Consider the following 19,725-nt stretch of genomic DNA (forward strand, 5'->3'; position numbering starts at 1 on the left):
TATAGCAAGGTGATTCAGTTATACATATACATGTATCTATTCTTTTTCAAATTACTTTCCCATTTAGGTTGTTACATAATATTGAGCAGAGTTCCCTGTGCTATACAGTAGGTCCTTGCTGGTTATCTATTTTCAACATAGCAGTGTGTACATGTCAGTCCCAAGCTCACAATCTATCTATCCCCCCACCCTTCCCCCACTGGTAACCGTAAGTTCATTCTCTAAGTTTGTGAGTCTGTTTCCACTTTGTAAGTAAGTCCATTTGTATCTTTTTTTTTTTAGATTCTGTATATAAGTGATATCATATGATATTGTCTTTCTCTGTCTGACTTACTTCACTTAGTATGATAATCTTCAGGTACATCCATGTTCTTGCAACTGGCAGTATTTCACTCTTTTTAATGGCTAATATCCATTGTATGTATGTAACACATCTTCTTTATCCATTCATCTGTCGATGGACATTTAGGTTGCTTTCATCTATTGTAAACAGTACTGCAATGAACATTGGGGTGCATGTATGCTTTCGAACCATGTTTTTCTCCAGATATATGCCCAGAAGTAGGATTGCTGATCATATGGTAGCTCTATTTTTAGTTTCTAAAGGAACCTCCATACTTTTCTCCAGAGTGGCTGTACCAATTTACATTCCCACCAACAGTGTAAGAGGGTTCCCTTTACTCCACACCCTCTCCAGCATTTACTGTTTGTAGATTTTTGATGATGGCCATTCTGGCTGGTGTGAGGTGATATCTCACTGTAGTTTTGATTTGCCTTTCTCTAATAATTAGCGATGTTGAGCATCTTTTCATGTGCCTTTCGGAAATCTGTATATCTTCTTTGGAGAAATGTCTATTTAGGTCTTCTGCCCATTTTTGGATTGGATTGTTTGTTTTTTTGATATTGAGCTGCATGAGTTGCTTGTATGTTTTGGAGATTAATCCTTTGTCAGTTGCTTCATTTGCAAATATTTTCTCCCTTTCTGAAGGTTGTCTTTTCGTCTTATTTATGGTTTCCTTTGCTGTGCAAAAGCTTTGAGGTTTCATTAGGTCTCATTTGTTTATTTTTGTTTTTATTTCCATTTCTCTAGGATGTGGGTCAAAAGGATTTTGCTGTGATATATGTCATAGAGTGTTCTGCCTATGTTCTCTAAGAGTTTGATGGTGTCGGGCCTTACATTTAGGTCTTTAATCCATTTTGAGTTTATTTTTGTGTATGGTATTAGGGAGTATTCTAATTTCATTCTTTTACATGTGGCTGTCCAGTTTTCCCAGCACCGCTTATTAAAGAGGCTGTTTTTTCTCCATTGTATATTCTTGCCTCCTTTATCAAAGATAAGGTAACCATATGCATGTGGGTTTATCTCTGAGCTTTCTATCCTGTTCCATTGATCTATATTTCTGTTTTTGTGCCAGTACCATACTGTCTTGATTACTGTAGCTTTGTAGTATAGTCTGAAGTCAGGGAGTCTGATTCCTCCAGCTCTGTTTTTCTTTCTCAAGATTGCTTTGGCTATTCGGGGTCTTTTGTGTTTCCATACACATTGTGAAATGTTTTGTTCTAGTTCTGTGAAAAATGCCAGTGGTAGTTTGATAGGGATTGCATTGAATCTGTAGATTGCTTTGGGTAGTATAGTCATTTTCACAATGCTGATTCTTCCAATCCAAGAACATGGTATATCTCTCCATCTATTTTAATTTCTTTCATCAGTGTCTTTTAATTTTCTGCATACAGGTCTTTTGTCTCCTTAGGTAGGTTTATTCCTATATATTTTATTCCTAGATATTTGCAATGGTAAATGGGAGTGTTTTCTTAATTTCACTTTCAGATTTTTCATCATTAGTGTATAGGAATGCAAGAGATTTCTGTGCATTAATTTTGTATCCTGCTACTCTACCAAATTTATTGATTAGCTCTAGTTGTTTTCTGGTAGCATCTTTAGGATTCTCTATGTATAGTATCATGTCATCTGCAAACAGTGACAGCTTTACTTCTTCTTTTCCAATTTGGATTCCTTTTATATCTTTTTCTTCTCTGATTGCTGTGGCTAAAACTTCCAAAACTATGTTGAATAACCGTGGTGAGATTGGGCAACCTTGTCTTGTTCCTCATCTTAGTGGAAATGGTTTCAGTTTTTCACCATTGAGAACGGTGTTGGCTGTGAGTTTGTTATATATGGCCTTTATTATGTTGAGGTTGGTTCCGTCTATGCTCACTTTCTGGGGAGTTTTTATCATAAATGGATGTTGAATTTTGTCAAAAGATTTTTCTGCATCTATTAAGATGATCATATGGTTTTTATTCTTCAGTTTGTTGATGTGGTGTATCACAATGATTGATTTGCGGATATTGAAAAATCCTTGCATCACTGGGACAAATCCCACTTGATCACGGTGTATGATCCTTTTAATGTATTGTTGGATTCTGTTTGCTAGTATTTTGTTGAGGATTTTTGCATCTATTTTCATCAGTGATATCGGCCTGTAGTTTTCTTTTTTTGTGGAAATTGTGTCTGATTTTGGTATCAGGGTGATGGTGGCCTCATAGAGTGAGTTTGGGAGTATTCCTTCCTCTGCAATTTTTTGGAATAGTTTCAGAAGAAGAAATCCATGTTAACTCTTCTCTAAATGTTTGATAGAACTTGCCTGCAAAGGCATCTGGTCCTAGACTTTTGTTCGTTGGGAGTTTTTTAATCAAAGTTTCAATTTTAGTACTTCTGATTGGTCTGTTCATATTTTCTATTTCTTCCTGGTTCAGTCTTGGGAGATTGTACCTTTCTAAGAATTTGTCCATTTCTTCCAGGTTGTCCATTTTATTGGCATACTGTTGCTTGTAGTTTTCTCTAATGATCCTTTGTATTTCTGTGGTGTCCTTTATAGCTTCTCCTTTTTCATTTCCAATCTTATTGATTTGAGCCCTCTCCCTTTTTCTCAGAGCAGATAGTCTTAACCTGGCATTTGTGGAGAACCCTCAAGACGTCTCTAACTATGAATCCTCTAAAATTATATCCACAACTTTGAGTGAGGATGCATATATGCATGTGTCTGGGAAAGGCTTCATGGCTTTTACCAGCTTCTAAAAATTTAAGTACCTTTGTGTAGAATCAAGAAAACAGATCATCAATAACTGTACTGCCACCCCCCAAAAAATGCAAACCATTTGCTATCTCTTTATTCTTCAGGGGTTGATAATTTGGGGTACAGAATTTTAATTCCATAAATTCTTAGTAAATCTTAATCTCTCCCCTCCTGATCATTTTGTTCTTCTTCACCCTTTATGAACTTTTTCAACATATAATAAGGAATGATGTCTTTTAAAATTTTTGCTTCGTTTAAATGATGCTGAATAAGAATTTTTGGGAATAGAAGTGGCAACTTCATATTGATTCATGTGAGATTTTCGAATTTTCAATATTCTGTGTTACCTCTATCTTCATCATAGATTTATGTAAATGTTGATCCAACATTTTAAAAGATCCTTGTATGAGACAAAATAAAAACTGTCTACATCAACTGTGGTATTGTTTGTTGTGTGTATTTTTAGCAATATGGCCAGTACTCTCTAGTTGTAAGAGGCTCAGACCGCGATGGTGGGGCAGATGGTATGGCAGCAGAGTGTGAATGCAGCATTAAAATCCTCGATGTCAATGATAACTTCCCATACATGGAACAGTCATCAGTAAGTATTAGTCCTTGAATTTAACAACAACTTTAGGTTCATTACCTTCTAAAATTTGTTCAAACAATTCTATTTATATACGTACATGTTATCTTTAGTCACACACAACCCAAATGTACACAAATATTTCATCTCATGTTTGTCTACGTAATACATATGAAAAAAACCCTATGTGAACAATGAAAAGTGAGACCACAAACATAGATCTCTTTCCTATATCATGAATAACTATAAACATTCTATATAAAACTAATATAGTTCTATTTCTCACATAGTTTGTGCTAAAATTTTTTACTTCTTGTTTCAGTATTCCATAAGTATTGAAGAAAATGTTCTAAATTCAAATTTGCTCCAGATTAGAATAATTGATTTGGATGAGGAGTTCTCAGCTAACTGGATGGCAGTCATTTTCTTTATCTCTGGAAATGAGGGAAATTGGTTTGAAATAGAAATGAATGAAAGAACAAATGTGGGAACGTTAAAGGTTATTAAGGTATGGAATAATTATCCTAAATATTTTGTTTTCTTGGTTTTTTTCAAAGTGTTAATCTTAAAATGAGGTTAACATTTCACAAACTTGAGTGGGTGAAAGAATAAAAATTACTGTGTTTTAGAATTATACATGATATAGAGCTTTTTTATAGAGAGTTTTTCTGCTTATATAATTTCATAAAGACAGGCATTGAACTTTTACTTGAAACTCTTTTCTAGCAATACAATATTCCCTCACAGATCATACATTTTTAAACACAAATCTTATTTTATGCTTACAACAAAGTACGATTAATCCTTAAGGTTTTGTTTTACACATTTGAAGAATAGTTTTTGAAGCAGATTAAACATTGCCTAAAAAAAAGTGTCCCTGTCAACACTGTACATCAATTATTATTCATTAATAACATTCATCACATAAATTATAAGTTGTTAGTTCATCCAGTGTGTTTTCACAGAATTAAAATTAAATTACTGTAATTGTAGGATTATCACATTCTCATCTCACTTCTGCAGCTGACCCAGGCTTATTACAGACATAAGTATACTAGAGACTTGGTCCAAGTCATAGAGATTTGGCCCAAGTCAACACAGTTCTCCTGTGTCCCCTCTACATTACCGATCCACCACATTTACCTGCAGTAGAATTTTCTCTGAGATTCGAGGGGGAAAAATGTCTGACTCCTAGGGAGCTGATAGTGAAGATTTCACCCTGTGCTACAAGACTTGTCAGTCTATTTTTTAAAATCTGCAATAGCTGTGCATGGATTGTACATGATGCATGCAATATGTATTCCTCATGGTAAAATGTAATCTCTTTTTAACTGTTTTCTTCCTTCAGAATTGCTCTGGGAAATAAACTCCTAAGGAATTCTGTCCCCATAGGAATGTGTGATCATTTGTCTCATATGTCTTCATAAAGTGTCACCATGCCTACAGCTTCCATTCACTGAGGCAGTGTGCGGATGATTTAGTTTATTCTCTACAGCATCCCTGTAATATAGGTTATATGCCCACGTTATAAATAAATACACTGAGGTTCAGAGAGAGTTTGTAACCTGCTCTGTTCTCATCACTAGTAAGTGGGACAGCTGACATTCAAACCTAGGCTTCTCTAGCTATTAAGTTCACATTCTTTCCACTACACTATCTAGGTTTCCCTGCTGGGGAAACTGAGTCCTAATCTATTTCACCCCAAACTACGATATTACTTTGGAAAATTAATTGATCTATCTGGCCTCAATATCTCTGTCTGTAAAATGGGAATAATGTTCATTTTTCTCCCAGACATGACATCATATATTAATTCTTTTGTTAGGATTATATATATATATGTAATATGTGTGTGTGATGTATATGTATACATAATTTTATAGCCATTCTTGGAGTTGCAAATAAAGCTAATATTAGAGCAAACACTGAACATTTTAGCTAAGTAGAGAGCTCAGTGTGTGAATCGATGGTCATCTAAACTACTGTTATATGAAAATTTAAAAAAATATAGTTGGTATTTATAGGCATAATGCATAGTTGTGGATTTTATGAGTAGTGGATTTTGACACCGTCTTTCATAATGAAAATGACTACTTGATAATTTTATAATATAAAGTGAATTTTTCCAGGATATGTTGAATAAAATATGGATTTCTTTTTATTATTTATATACATTCTATTATTTGATTTATTGAAAGAAGTCACATATACATTGTAAAATTTCTTGTACATAGTTCTTTATGGATAAAATCAGTCAAATGATTGAACCTATGATATACTTGGCCCATTCTTCCTAATAAATAGAGCTATTTTCTGAGAAACCTGAAATGATAGCATCTAACATAAACTCTCTTTGTTTGCATTACAAAATGCATGGATTTGACCACCTGTATTATTTTAAGTTTTTTAGTTTGGTGGACAATTAGAACTCATACATTTTCAACTTTTTCAACAAAAGATCCAAGACAATTGGACTTTTTCTTACTGTATTTTCATGTGTTTGTATTGAATTGAATATAAAGTAAGAATAGAGTGTGTATTTATATGTATTTATATTTAATTAAAGAAAAAGATGTAAGAATTTTTTTGCCTATTATCAAAGAATATCTCTTTCCTCTAGAATGTTTTTTCCCCTTATAGTAAAACTATTTCAATATGTATTTTCTAGGCCCTAGATTATGAAGCTACGAAGAATCTTCAACTTAGTCTTGGTGTTAGAAATAAAGTTGAATTTCATCAATCAATTAAGTCTCAATATAAACTCACAGCAACTGCAGTCTCTGTGACTGTGTTAAACGTAGTTGAAGGCTCAGTATTCCGTCCAGGTTCAAAGACATTCGTAGTAACTCGTGAGATGGGACAAAACTATCAATTGGGAGACTTTATAGCTACTGATCTGGACACAGGTCTACCTTCAACCACTGTTAGGTAAGACTGACATTTTCCAACTAATTTTCACCACATATTGAACTTAAGTAAATATGTTCTTTTTGGAAAGTATCTGAATTAAAATATTTGTCACTATTTTTGAAATTCAATCATAAAACGTACTAATTGGGGAATTGTTACCTAATTTAGACTGTTTAACTTAAGAAAATATAAAAATTTGCACAAAATGTAAGATGGAAAAATGTGAAGGTTTAAAATGTGAAAATATTTTATCTGGAAAGTTTGATGCTCCTGTGTTTATATATTTTATTGACCAGTTAGCTGATTACTACATATCATGGTTATTCCCCTTGGAAAATTTGATGGATTGATTTTACCATTGCAAATTTGCCCAGATTGAAATCAATTAGATTTAGTTAACGCATTTCAGATACTTTCTCTCTTTAATCAGCACGTAATATTGGTCAACGATAACCTTGATATGAAAAATTGGTTACACTGAGGAAAAATTAAGCTGTGTAGTTTTTTTTTTTAACTCTACGTATCCGAGTGTTTCTACTTGATCAATAAAAATCTGTGTGTATATGTGCACACGTATTTTGCAAATGTGCTTGTGATCAGGAATAATGGTGGAGTGGAAAGACCTCACAAATGAGTTTTAAAAGTTCTTTCTGTGTGTTCCTCTCACTCCATGTGAGTATTTCAGTTATAGCTCTTATCACACTGCACCGCCATTACTGATAAGCTCTCTTGTACTCCACAGATGTGAGTTCACTGAGGGAAGACCACACCCCTATCTGACTGCTTTCCAAGTTCTATTTCCTGAGTTTAGCACAATGCCTGACACAGAGAGCTATCTAACCAATGTTTGTCTAACGAACATATAAATGAGAAGGAAAACTTCAAAGTCAAAGATGAGAAGGGAAAGAGAATAGAGAATAGGATAGAGGCATGAGACAAGGACAGAGTTTGGAATCCACAAGAAGTCCTGTATATTCACTGTGTATGTGGAGAGGGGAGTGGAAATAGGGAAGGGATGAAAGCCAAGCTGCTGAAGAAGTAACTTCTTTGGTAAGAGAATAGTTTAGAATTAGCAGCAGCCCAGGAAGTTGCAGCATCTGGGCTGTCCAGGACAGTTCTGATGCTACCAAAATCAAATGAAAATGAGACTGCAGGCGTCAGAGGGTTATTCGTACATCTAAGTGGGCTAGATGTAATAGACATTCCATCACAAGTGGCTGCTCAGTAATTCTTTTTTCTTAAATTTAAATCTTCATCCATTTCTGAATGGATGGGGGCTGAAACTGCCCCCCCCCCAAAATAAAGTCTCCAATAATTGAAAATTATATCCAGGAGTTACAATTACTGGCTGGAAACATGGTTTAAAATCAAAATCTCTCTTTCTCTACCCCCTGACTTTAGATAGCTAACATTAATTTGTACCATTGTCTTTCAAATACAGATATGAAATGGGAAGTAATCCAGCAGGCCTAATCGCTATTGGCTCAAAAACGGGCATCATTATTTTGAGAAATAAAGTTACTGTTCAACAATATGAAATACTTGGGGGGAAATACGAAGGAACAATTCTATCTATAGATGGTAAGAAATCAATTTAATTTTTTCCCGTCTACTGGAAGTTATATATACATTCAGAAACTAAAATTTTAATTACTGTCTTTTGAAGTAACCCTTTTCCAACAAAAGTTATCATATTGGGTATTATACAATCAAATCCTGAATGATACAAGAGGCATTATAATTTAGGGTTAAGACCGTGAGCTCTGGAGTTAGACTGGATTGGTATCTCGTACCATCACTTACTAGCTCTAAGATTTTAGAGAAGTTATTTAACCCATCTATCCCTCAGTTTTCTCTTCCATAAAATGGGCCAATAACATTATGGATTTAGAAGTACTTAAGGAGTTACTACATATAAAGCACTAGACGAGTGCTGACATTCAATAAACGTTAGTTGGGCTTCCCTGGTGGCGCAGTGGTTGAGAGTCCTCCTGCCGATGTAGGGGACACGAGTTCGTGCCCCGGTCCGGGAAGATCCCACATGCCGCGGAGCGGCTAGACCCATGAGCCATGGCCGCTGAGCCTGCGCATCCGGAGCCTGTGCTCCGCAACGGGAGAGGCCACAACAGTGAGAGGCCCACGTACCGCAAAAAAAAAAAAAAAAAAAAAAAAAAAAAAAAATATATATATATATATATATATATATATAATAAATGTTAGTTCGTATTAATGTCAGTAATAGAAAATTTTTAATTTTACTGTAAAATTATTTTCAAACAGACCCAAAGCCAAGTTAACTTAACTTTACATGATCCTTGGAAAGTTGATGTACAATTTTGTGTAAACAATTTGGAATTAGCATGCTTATATTACTTTTCAAAACCAACAAAATTAAATTAGGCTAATCACTAGGAGGGAAGTTCCTCGAGGCTAATTCTAAGCAATATTTGCTACTTCAGTTTCTCTTCCTCCCTTCTTCCTCCTTCTCTCCCTTTCTTCCTCTTTTTCTTTCAATTGTCCTAAGAAGGGATTGACAATTTCCACTTGCTTCACAAGTTTAAAAGAAATAAAACAGCATTTCTTTAAAGTCATTCAACAATTCAGAATTTTTACCAAATTATGCTGGTCTTCTCCACAATCAGTCAAAATAAATGTAGTTTTTAAAATGTTTATTACAAATCGAAATGTTTATTCCATCTACATATAAAGTTTATTTCAGTGCTGAAATTGTCTTAAGCAATTGCTAGTTTCCTCCTTTTCTTACATCCAACATCAAGCTTAATTGGACACATGAAAGAGAAATTGGAACTTTAATTTACTAAACTGTAGGCTGATGGCAAATAGGGAGCATTCCCTTTGTCATTAAAAAATACCACCTTCTGGGGATAAACATTAGATCTGATGATAATAATAAAAATAACAAAAACAGTAACAGTACAATAGAATTGTTGTATTCCAACAAAACAGTAACAATAGAATCAGCATAGCTGGGCTGAAAGGGCTTGGGCTTTGATATCAGATAGACTGTATGTAAAGCTATCTCTGTTATGTACTTCCAGGGATATCTTTATTCATTTATCCAGAAAATAAGTATCGAATTCTAACCAAACGTCAGTCATTGTGCCGGATTCTAGAGTGACATCAATGGACAAAGTCTAACAACAGCGCTTACATCTATATAGTAGAAATAATAACAACAATAATAGTAACTTGCTGAAGCCAACAGCAATTGTGGAACCATTAAGTTGAAACAAATCACAGATGTCTCTCCTCCTGTGTTTCGTCAACAAACACAATAATTTACTGAAACTTTGAAGGATAAGAAAAAAGCAAATTTGGAGTATCTGCTTGTGAAACAAAAGTGCTTCATTTTATTGATATGAAGATTCCCCTCCCCCAACAGTGCCAAATTCCCTCTCCTATGAGTTGTTTGAACTGTTGGTTGTGAGTTTGAGGATATGCTACTTTATCAGTAGGAGATTTTTATACAAATGACTGACCAATCTGCCCAAAGTCTGTTGGTTTTGTCAGCCCATCAAAGGAAAAAAGACAAGAACTGAAGATGAAAGACAGTAAAACAGCAAGCAAAATCTAGTCTAATACATGGAGAGGTGTGCAACACATGGTCTAGAAATGTCTCCACAGTGGCTTATGACACACTGCTGACCAATACATAATGTGGTGCTTACTGTGTATGTTTCTCAACACATAGGACAGTTTTTCTCAAGCACTAATATTTATTCATAATGGTTTGATTTAAAAACTGAGTCACAGACAAGAGACAATATGCGGAGTTACTGGATTGGTGGGAATAAACACATTGAAATAAGTACTGATGCAAAGAGAAAATAGTTTTGTATTGTCCAACAATTATTACGCTAAATGTATAAAATATTTCTTTCATTTTAAACCTTGTTACAGATGCTCTTCAAAAAACTTCTACTGGTACAATTATTATTAAACTTGAAAGTGATTCCAGGGAAGACGGTGCATCATCTAATGATAATAATACCAGTACTAGCACAAATGGCCTTACTTCCTCAGATGTTACCATTGATAACAACAAAAACGTTGGCACTGTTAGCGCAAATACTTTTGGTGTAGGTCGCACCACTGCTTTTCGTACAATAAAAGAGGATAATGTATATTTTGGTCCTGCTGGCATTGGACTACTCATCATGGGATTCTTGATCCTAGGATGTAAGTACTTTAACAGTCCTGTTTTTATGTGGCCCCTAAAAAATTGTGGAGAGGAAACAAGTTTTCTGATCCTTTGATGACATATATTTTACAAATCCTTATTTTGTGCAATTATCAAGAAATTTCTATGTTTGGTGTTGGATTTATGACATGAAAAAAAACATCAAACAACTTGACCCCTTAGAGTGCAGTGGAGGATAAAAACTTTTTTGCTTTGAATCTCAATGTAATAGGAAAGTACCATAACAGACAGGTTCAAATTGCTATTTGAGTGAAGAAGACAGTCAGAAATAACTGACTGAAACAATCAGAAAAGGCTACATAGAGAAAGTAAACTCTGAGTTGGGTTTTAACAGATGAATAGGAGGTAGCCTAGTGGACAAGAAAAGGGGAACAGAATATAAGAAGAAAAAAAATCCATGTGCAAAATCCCAAAAGAATGAGAGTGCAAGTAACTGAAATAAAGAACTCCAGCATAGAAGAAATAAAGGATGTACTTGAGAGCATGGTGAGAGTCGAGTCTAGAAAGATAGGCAGGGGCTAGACCTTGAAGGGATTTCATGCTGTGCCAAAGCTGCACAGCCTAAGGAAAGGAGAGCAAAATAGATGAAAAATTAAACTCCAGCTTCTAAATTCAATTGTCTGAGTCCTTCAAAGTTTACCCAAGTTTTCTGAGCCTTGCTTTGGCCAACTGTGAAATAATAAAACTTACTTCACAACAATACTTAGATAATGAAAAGGAAGTACCATGCATGGAAGCATTTAGAGATAGACCACATTGTATGGTCACTAGAGTGGACCTAGTCAAGGATCTAGACATGAGGGTATAATATCCAATGGATTCTTCAGGTGGTCTTTAACGTTGCCTTGGATGATGATAGAAATTAGAGTGGCGATGAGCCAGATGCTACAGTCTCTGAGGAATATTTTTCCTTTAATATTTTCCTAAGTAATGACAGGGAAAAGACTCATCTGCTTTAATAGTATAATATGATCTGTAATCTGAATACTATATAACAAGTAAAAATTGATTGCGGTCTGAGGCTCACATTGATTTTGGTATCTCACCATTATTCAGCTTGTTTTCTGAAACTTTCATAATAATGTTAGAATCAAATGGAGTTATATTAGGGGTTCAAATTTAATCATAAAAGCAGGTTGTTTTGTTTTAATATGGTCCCACTGCTAATTGCAATATTCCTATCTTTTCACCATCAGTGGTCCCACTTTTGTTGATGTTTTGTGACTGTGGAGGTGTCCCTGGTTATAGGGCCAGCTTTAAGCCTGTTACCGAATGTACGGATGGAGCAATGCATTCATGGGCGGTGGAAGGACCGCAGCCCAAACTTGTGGTAAGTGCTCACTAACAGTCTAGGTTGTTATTTGTTCTGGGATAGCCGATGGGGAAAACGAAGAGAAAGGTACATCAAAATTAGATGACAGTAACCGGGGAAGCCTTTCTAAATGAGGTTCAGATTACTTTCAGTATCCTTTTAGAAAATCTGAGGTAATTTGAGAACAAACCCAGTGTATAATTATTGAAAGAAAAGAATCATTACAAATGGGAAAATGTTTCCTGTCCTTTAGGATTTGACCAATATCGGTGCACCACAAATACCACCCAATAATGCAGATACTATTGAGTGCATTGACAACTCAGGTAAGAAAAATTTTTTTTAAGTTTTCATAGTTCAAATGACTAGCGAGGAACTCTATTCTCTGTCTTTGCATACCTTACCATTTCTCAATTGTCTTATCTTTACAATTGTTCCCATCATTCTTTTTTAAATGACTAATTTGCAAATTAAATGATAAAGAAAAACCTACAATACTTATTATTCTTTTAGGTTGCATTTTTTTAAATCTTCTTCAATCATCAGAGAGTACACAAGAGATGACCTGATTAGGATTTCTATAAATAGGAGAGAAGTACTGAATTGTAACCAGAAGTCAATTTTGGCTGAGATTTTTTTGTCTAATAGAGCAATTTGAATTAAAGTACAGCCCTATTAAATAGACGTATGCTCATTTATTGAGGCTAGCATCTGCCTCCACAATTCACAAAATCAGTCTAAGAAAAAGAGGAATAAATTTTAAAAACTCATATCTTTGAAAATAATTGTACTGTCTTGCCTTATTTCAAGGTAAATAAATATTATTGATTCTCTTATTTTTCATTCAGTCTTTTTCAAACTTGTGATCATGACTTTTCCACTTTGAACTCTTCAAAATGTAAAAGACATGGGAATGTTTATGACTTATAGAACTGGACCACATTCAGAAGACTGGAGATGCTAGTCTGTAAACTTATTTCTCCCCCTGAGGTGTCCATTATTGTTAATGACCCCAACACCCTCCACCTAAAAAGCAGAAACTCATTTTTGACTCCCTTATCTCCCTATTCATTGACACTCAGTCAGTTCTCAAGACTTGTCAAATCCTCAAATCCACCAGGATTTATTTATGCATTTATTCTCTCATTAAGTCTACAAACCTTGAACAAAGCACAGTGAGAGGCACCAGAGCAAGAAGTATGAAACACTATACCTAAACTCAAGATCTTCAAAATATGAAAGCCATAGGACACCTACCCCATTGTCAACACTTTCTCTGTCCATGGCACTTCCATAGTCTGGGCCATCCTTTTATCTCACCTGCCTGGAATTTTGTAACAGGCTTCTACTCACCCCTCACAATCAAGTGCAAATCCCAGAGTCTTCATGCAAACCCATCCCCTCACCATAGCCATGGCCTCTTCTCTGAATGCCCTGGAGGCCCTGTGCTTCTAATAATACATTGAGTATTCTTATACTGTTTTTTTTCTTAAGTTTTAGAATTTGGGTATTTTCCCCCAATTTGAAATCAAACTCTCTAAGGCATAGATAGCGTTTTATAACCTCTGTGGAGCCCCCGATCCCAGCACAACATATAGTAGTATCTCAAATAATTACTGAATTAACAAATTGATTAATAATATTATTTTGAACTCAATATCATATTTGCATCTCCTTTCTTTATGTATTACCTTCATTTTTATTTATTTATTTATTTTTGGCGCATTGGGTCTTCGTTGCTGTGCGTGGGCTTTAGTTGTGGCGAGCAGGGGCTACTCTTTGTTGCGGTGCCCGGGCTTCTCATTTTGGTGGCTTCTCTTGTTGCAGAGCACAGGCTCTAGGCATGTGGGCTTCAGTAGTTGTGGAATGCGGGCTCAGTAGTTGTGGCGCACTGGCTTAGTTGCTCCTTCCTGGACCAGGGATCGAATCTGTGTCCCCTGCATTGGCAGGCAGATTCCTAACCACTGTGCCACCAGGGAAGTCCTGTATTACCTTCATTTTATTTCTTTGCTCACTCACAACTGTGTACTTAAATGGAGAAACTATACATTACAGTAAGTTACTAATTTTTAGTTTACAATACGCTAGAGAAAAAACAGTTTACAGGAGAAAGTAAAATTTAATTTGATCAACACTTTTAGGGGTTTACACAAATGAGTATCATGGCAGAAAAATGCAAGATCTTGGAGGAGGAGAAAGAACGACAGCATTGGAACTGGTGGATGGAGTTAAAACATCAGGACAACCTAAGATATGTCAAGAATATTCTGGAACATTAAGAAGTTCTGTGAGGGACTGTAGAGAAGGAGGGCTGAATATGAACTTCATGGAAAGTTACTTCTGCCAGGTAAGCTCTCTATCCCCATGCCTTCCTTTCCATCCTGCACCCAGATCTCTACCCCAGGCCCCCACTATTTCCCAACAGGGCTTTGGTGCGTGTTTCCTAACTAGGTTCCCAGCCTCTGGTCTTTACACCTGACAATCTATATTCCTGCTGAATAGTATTTCTCAAACTCTGACTTGAGCACTTTACTCCCCCACTTTAAAACAACCAGTGGCTCCCAGCTCTGTTTTGTCTGTGGCGTGAAGTCCATCTCCTTCACACAGCAATTAACCAATTGACCTCTTCCCTCACACCCTGACATCTCCAATTATTCCTTACCAGCCACCCTGCTTGCCAAGCCCCTTTGCCTTGTTCAGACTGGTCTACTGCCCTCCATGTCTTTGCTTATGCTGTGCTCATCTTGGAATGCTTTTACCTGATCTTCTCTCTCACAAACCCACACTCATCTTTCTATCCGGTTCAAACACCCCTGCCTTTCTGAAGTTTTTACTGTGAATCCTCTCATCCAAAATAGCGTTGATGTTTCTTTATGTGTATCTCTGTAGTACTTTGTTTGTACATTTTATAGAACATACCATTGCTAAAATCTGTTGGTTACATGTCCACCACCGTTTTTAGTGCCTCGTCTGCATGGGCTCTACATTATGTTGCCAGTACCTGGCTCAGTTCCAAGCACAGAGTAAACATGCAATAAGGGTGGGTCCAAGAGCCGTAGTACATTTCCAGGACATTCTAAGAACCAGAGAGAATTAATTTTGCCATCTTCAGGTAGAGACAGAATTTCCCGTGGTTCTACCCCATGTGATACTTAAACCTTCAGATATTTCCTACCTCTGATACTGTCTCTGATACATTTATGTCCTTCTACACACGGGCCTAAAATACAGTCATTAACTCTCCTAATGAGAGGGTGGCTGATATTTTGAACTGAACTAGTAGTAAAAGCCTTCCAAATAGCAGCAAATAATAAGGGGACAGTTGCTGAAATCCATAGGTATACTTCCTATCCATGTCCCTACAAATGAATATCATTTTCATGAAACGTTCCATTTCTGCCTCACAACTTTTGCACTTGTATCTCCTTCTGCCCAGAACACTCTCTCTGCTTTACTGTCCCCGTGACTTTAGTCTCTGAACAACCATCACTTTATGAGATGCTGTCCCTGAACTCTCTGTCTGAAAGAGCAACCCTATCCCTCTCTACTCCTTTACTCTGCACCTCCTAACAAATTCCTACAGTTCTGTTCCTACTGAACTGTAAGCCCTGTGAGAGAGGGACTTTATCCGGTTTTGTTCATTACTTTATTGCCAACTTCCTAAGAGAGTGTCTGCCGAACAGTAAGGACTCAAAAACTATTTTTGAATTGAAATGGCACAATGAGTTGGTTTGCTAATAAAGGTATTTCTGCTTAACCTGTAAGTTTGCAATCCAACATTACAAACAAAAGAGATGCAATAAAAGTACACACGTCTGTGAGCTTTCACTTTGAATTGGAGGAGATTCTATTTTTAAGAACTGTCTTTGGTCACCTTCAATTCTGAATCCAAAAGTGGCATAGACCCAGAGTCAAATTTTCCTGTTATTTTGCTTAAAAAGCCACACTGAAATAAATCTTCATGGAACCACCATATTCACTTCATCTGAAGGAAGAAAAGCACAATTCTGAATGAACCCAAATCAACTATGAACTACCTAATTTAAACAAATCCAAAAAAATACACAATTTTGGTATACTTTAAGTTCAATGTTTTTAAGTATACCTCCTTCTAACTTGGTTGCAGAATCATTCACGTGATTCCTTTTGTGCTTTTGTGTCCCAAGTGCACTAAGATGAAGAAGTCCATCTAAATAAATATCAAAATGTATTATCCAAATTACAGTTAAAATAATTCCTAACCAAATTCTTTCAAGTAATTACATAATAACTTCTAAAGAGTCTCTAGAAGATGTTAGAATTTTGTTTTATATATTTTTTTTGGTAAAGCTCTGGAAAAAAATAATGATAAAGACCTCTATTACTGTTAAAAATGTATTCATCATTTCATTTTCTCTTTCTTCTACAAATTCAGAAAGCGTATGCTTATGCAGATGAAGACGAAGCACGCCCATCCAATGACTGTTTGCTCATATATGATATTGAAGGTGTAGGTTCCCCTGCGGGCTCTGTGGGTTGTTGTAGCTTCATTGGAGAAGACTTGGATGACAGCTTTTTGGATACACTGGGGCCTAAATTTAAGAAGCTGGCAGATATCAGCCTGGGAAAAGGAGTGGAACCATATCTAGACCCTGATCCCTCTTGGCCACCTGACAGCACTGAACCGATCTGCCCTCTGCAGGGAACAGAGCCCATTGGTAGTGGACACCCACACACCTCCCCACATTTCGGCACCACCACCACCATTTCTGACAGTAACTACCCCTCGGGACCTGGGGTACAGCATCCTATTCCTGATCCTCTGGGCTATGGTAATGTCACTTTAACTGAGTCTTACACCACCTTGGGGACTCTGAGGCCCTCTGTCCACGTTCACGATAACCGACATGCATCAAACGTGGTGGTGACAGAGAAGGTGGTCGGCCCAATCTCTGGTGCCAATCTGCATGGGATGTTAGAGATGCCTGACTTCAGAGATGGGTCAAATGTTATAGTGACAGAAAGGGTAATAACACCTGGTTCAAGCCTGCCCTCCACTTTGACCACCCCTGATCCTAGAGAGTCTTCAAATGTAGTAGTGACAGAAAGAGTAATCCAGCCAACTTCCGGCCTAGTGGGCAATCTGAGTGTGCACCCCAATTTATCAAACACCCACAATGTGGTTGTGACAGAGAAGGTAGTTTCAGGCTCCGGCATGACTGGCATTAGTGGCCCAGCTGGGCTAGGTGGAGGCAGTGGCATAGGCAGCAGTGGCCTGGTGGGCAGTGGTGCTGGCATTGGGCTGAGCAGCCTGGGAGGGGGCGGGGGCCTGAGTAGCAGCATCGGGGGCACATCCACCATTGGCCACTTGAGGGGCTCCTCTGAGCATCACTTTAGCAATACCCTAGGATCTGCCCCCCCTATCACAGCCCGAAGTCGAATCACAACGTACAGTACAGGACAATATACCAAGTAGCCAGGACCCCAGCACGCTTTTGCTCAGTGATTGTGATTTAGGTTTAATTCCCACCACCCAAAAACTAAGTGTGATTTATGACGCACAACCAGGTGCTAAGAAAATTGTGGAACAAGGTGAGACACCTCAGTGAGAAAAATAGATGGAAATAGTGCTGTTGGGCAAGAGCTCTCCCGAGCATTTGTAGACTTTTTTCTTATAGTTATACTAACAGAATCATGACCGTGAACTAAAACTTGAGGCAGGGTCTTCTTTGTGCCTGGATGGCCTGTAGGGTCTTCTTGGCTTTTGTGTGGCCTGTAGTCTATCTCCAGCACATGGAATAAATAAAACTTGGTCATGTAAAAGCACTGGCCTTAAGATGGCAATTGGCATCGCTCTCCTTGCTCTGGTTTGAATTGCCATGTAGCTCAGGCGATATTTAAATAAAGCTAAACATGCAATATGCGCTCAAGTATGTGGGAAGAATTTGAAATATGCCCCAAATGCCTTGTCAATTTTGCAGATAATATAAATAAAAATCCAATCACATATTTAGACCAGGGTTAACCATTAAAGAAAAAAAATGGCTACTCTGCCAAGTCCACAAGCCACCAAGCACTCCCACCTTAATAACTGCACCAGATGAAACAAACTTCAAATTAGGAAATGTTTCCTGGGAGGGAAATTCCATAAGAGGGTGGCAACATAGTGAGATTGATTGGGAGTGAACTGGCATCGTCTGAGTCTAGATCTTGAGATGGGGCTTCAGCTATAATTCCTATGGAGTCAAGGACTTCTCTGATTCTAGTTTGTGTCTAGTGGTAGATGCAATATTGACGCATATTGCATACTGGTGAAGTTGCAGGATATCACACGCATTTTTCCCTTTACCACTGTGACTCTGACTTAATAAAGGAAAACCTGCCAAGTATACTTCTCAGGCTGAAGCAAGTCACACCTGACATGGTAAATTACCTTCCAAAGAAGTAGACGGGAATCGCATTGTATTTTCAGATTGTGTTTTTAGTAAGTGTTATTCATTTATATACAGCTCTTTATTACACCTCTCCTAAGATAAAATAATTGACTTACACTGAGCTGTGAAAAAAAGCCTGCAGTATAGTTACGCTTTGGGGAAATTTTTTAAGGGGATCTAAAAAAGAGTTTTTAGCACATGTAAAATATTTAATGGGGGAAGTTAGAATTGTTCACTAAATAATACCGTACTATTAGTTTTAATTGAGTTTAGTACTTTTTAAAATAACCCTCTGCTGCTATTTTGAAGAGATCAGCTAGGAACTTTTAACAGAGTTTATGACATTGTGTTAATGGGAATGAAATTGTACTAGACAATCCAATTTCCTTACTCTATCCCACCTCCTAACCGAATTTTCTCACTAACCTAAATTTTACTTTCCTGATTTGATTTGTCAATAAGCTCTTGGATTATATATGCTCCAATTTATAGATAGTTTCTAAATTATATAGTATACTTTTCTAACTTCAGAATTTAATAATGTCCTATTTATGATGAGTCATTTCTATGAATTTGCTACATAGTGTTACCTGATTAAAATCTCTAAATAGAATCAAAGCATTCTTAGAGGTAAATTTACTATTGTATGGTAGAGGAATTTTTTTCTCTTTTCTAAATTCAATGCTAATATTTGCTCACTAATGTGAAACTGGATATGGCAAAAATATTTTAAGGATTAGTCCCCCCAGTCACTCAAATTTCCCAGAGTGTTACAAGATCAAAGAATAGTTATTGGACTTCCAACACTTGTCAAAGGGGGATGGCGAGTGAATTATTTTACCCAGAGCTATTTCCCTCTATGTTATAGCAGATGATGTCAATATTTTCAAAGCCACAATACACATCTTATTTTAACTCTGTACACTATGTAAAATTTTGATAGTCTGTAGCATGCCAAAATGCAGAGGTGTAAATAGAATCATTCACAGGGAGTCTTTTTTTAATTTCTTTCTCCCATTTGGAGGTTCCATTAATAATGGGTAATCTTTACAGAAATAAAGTCAAAAGCTACTTATTGAAATATACTTGAGTATGCCTGGGTCCAGGAGTTTGAAGAAATAAAAATAATAATAATAATATTTTTTTTTTTTTTTTTTGCGATACGCGGCCCTCTCACTGTTGTGGCCTCTCCCGTTGCGGAGCAC

At 36.7% G+C, this 19,725-nt stretch overlaps 1 protein-coding gene and 1 long non-coding RNA gene across 5 annotated transcripts in view; one reads left to right on the forward strand and one right to left on the reverse strand.

The window, feature by feature from the left end:
- DSG1 (desmoglein 1) overlaps positions 1–19,659 on the forward strand; it is a 28,577-nt gene extending 8,918 nt beyond the window's left edge. Inside the window, exons 4-12 of the mRNA XM_060028848.2 lie at positions 3,544–3,678; positions 3,986–4,171; positions 6,332–6,591; positions 8,015–8,154; positions 10,495–10,773; positions 11,992–12,125; positions 12,361–12,433; positions 14,249–14,454; positions 16,522–19,659. Of these exons, the coding sequence (XP_059884831.2) occupies positions 3,544–3,678; positions 3,986–4,171; positions 6,332–6,591; positions 8,015–8,154; positions 10,495–10,773; positions 11,992–12,125; positions 12,361–12,433; positions 14,249–14,454; positions 16,522–17,562 (2,454 nt within the window). The 3' untranslated portion in view covers positions 17,563–19,659. The remainder of the gene's footprint in view (positions 1–3,543; positions 3,679–3,985; positions 4,172–6,331; positions 6,592–8,014; positions 8,155–10,494; positions 10,774–11,991; positions 12,126–12,360; positions 12,434–14,248; positions 14,455–16,521) is intronic.
- Positions 1–19,725, reverse strand: part of LOC132436214 (uncharacterized) — a 263,185-nt gene that overhangs the window by 84,043 nt on the left and 159,417 nt on the right. The window lies entirely within an intron of this gene.

Source organism: Delphinus delphis, chromosome 13 (assembly GCF_949987515.2).
Source record: "Delphinus delphis chromosome 13, mDelDel1.2, whole genome shotgun sequence".
Taxonomy (NCBI): Eukaryota; Metazoa; Chordata; class Mammalia; order Artiodactyla; family Delphinidae; genus Delphinus; species Delphinus delphis.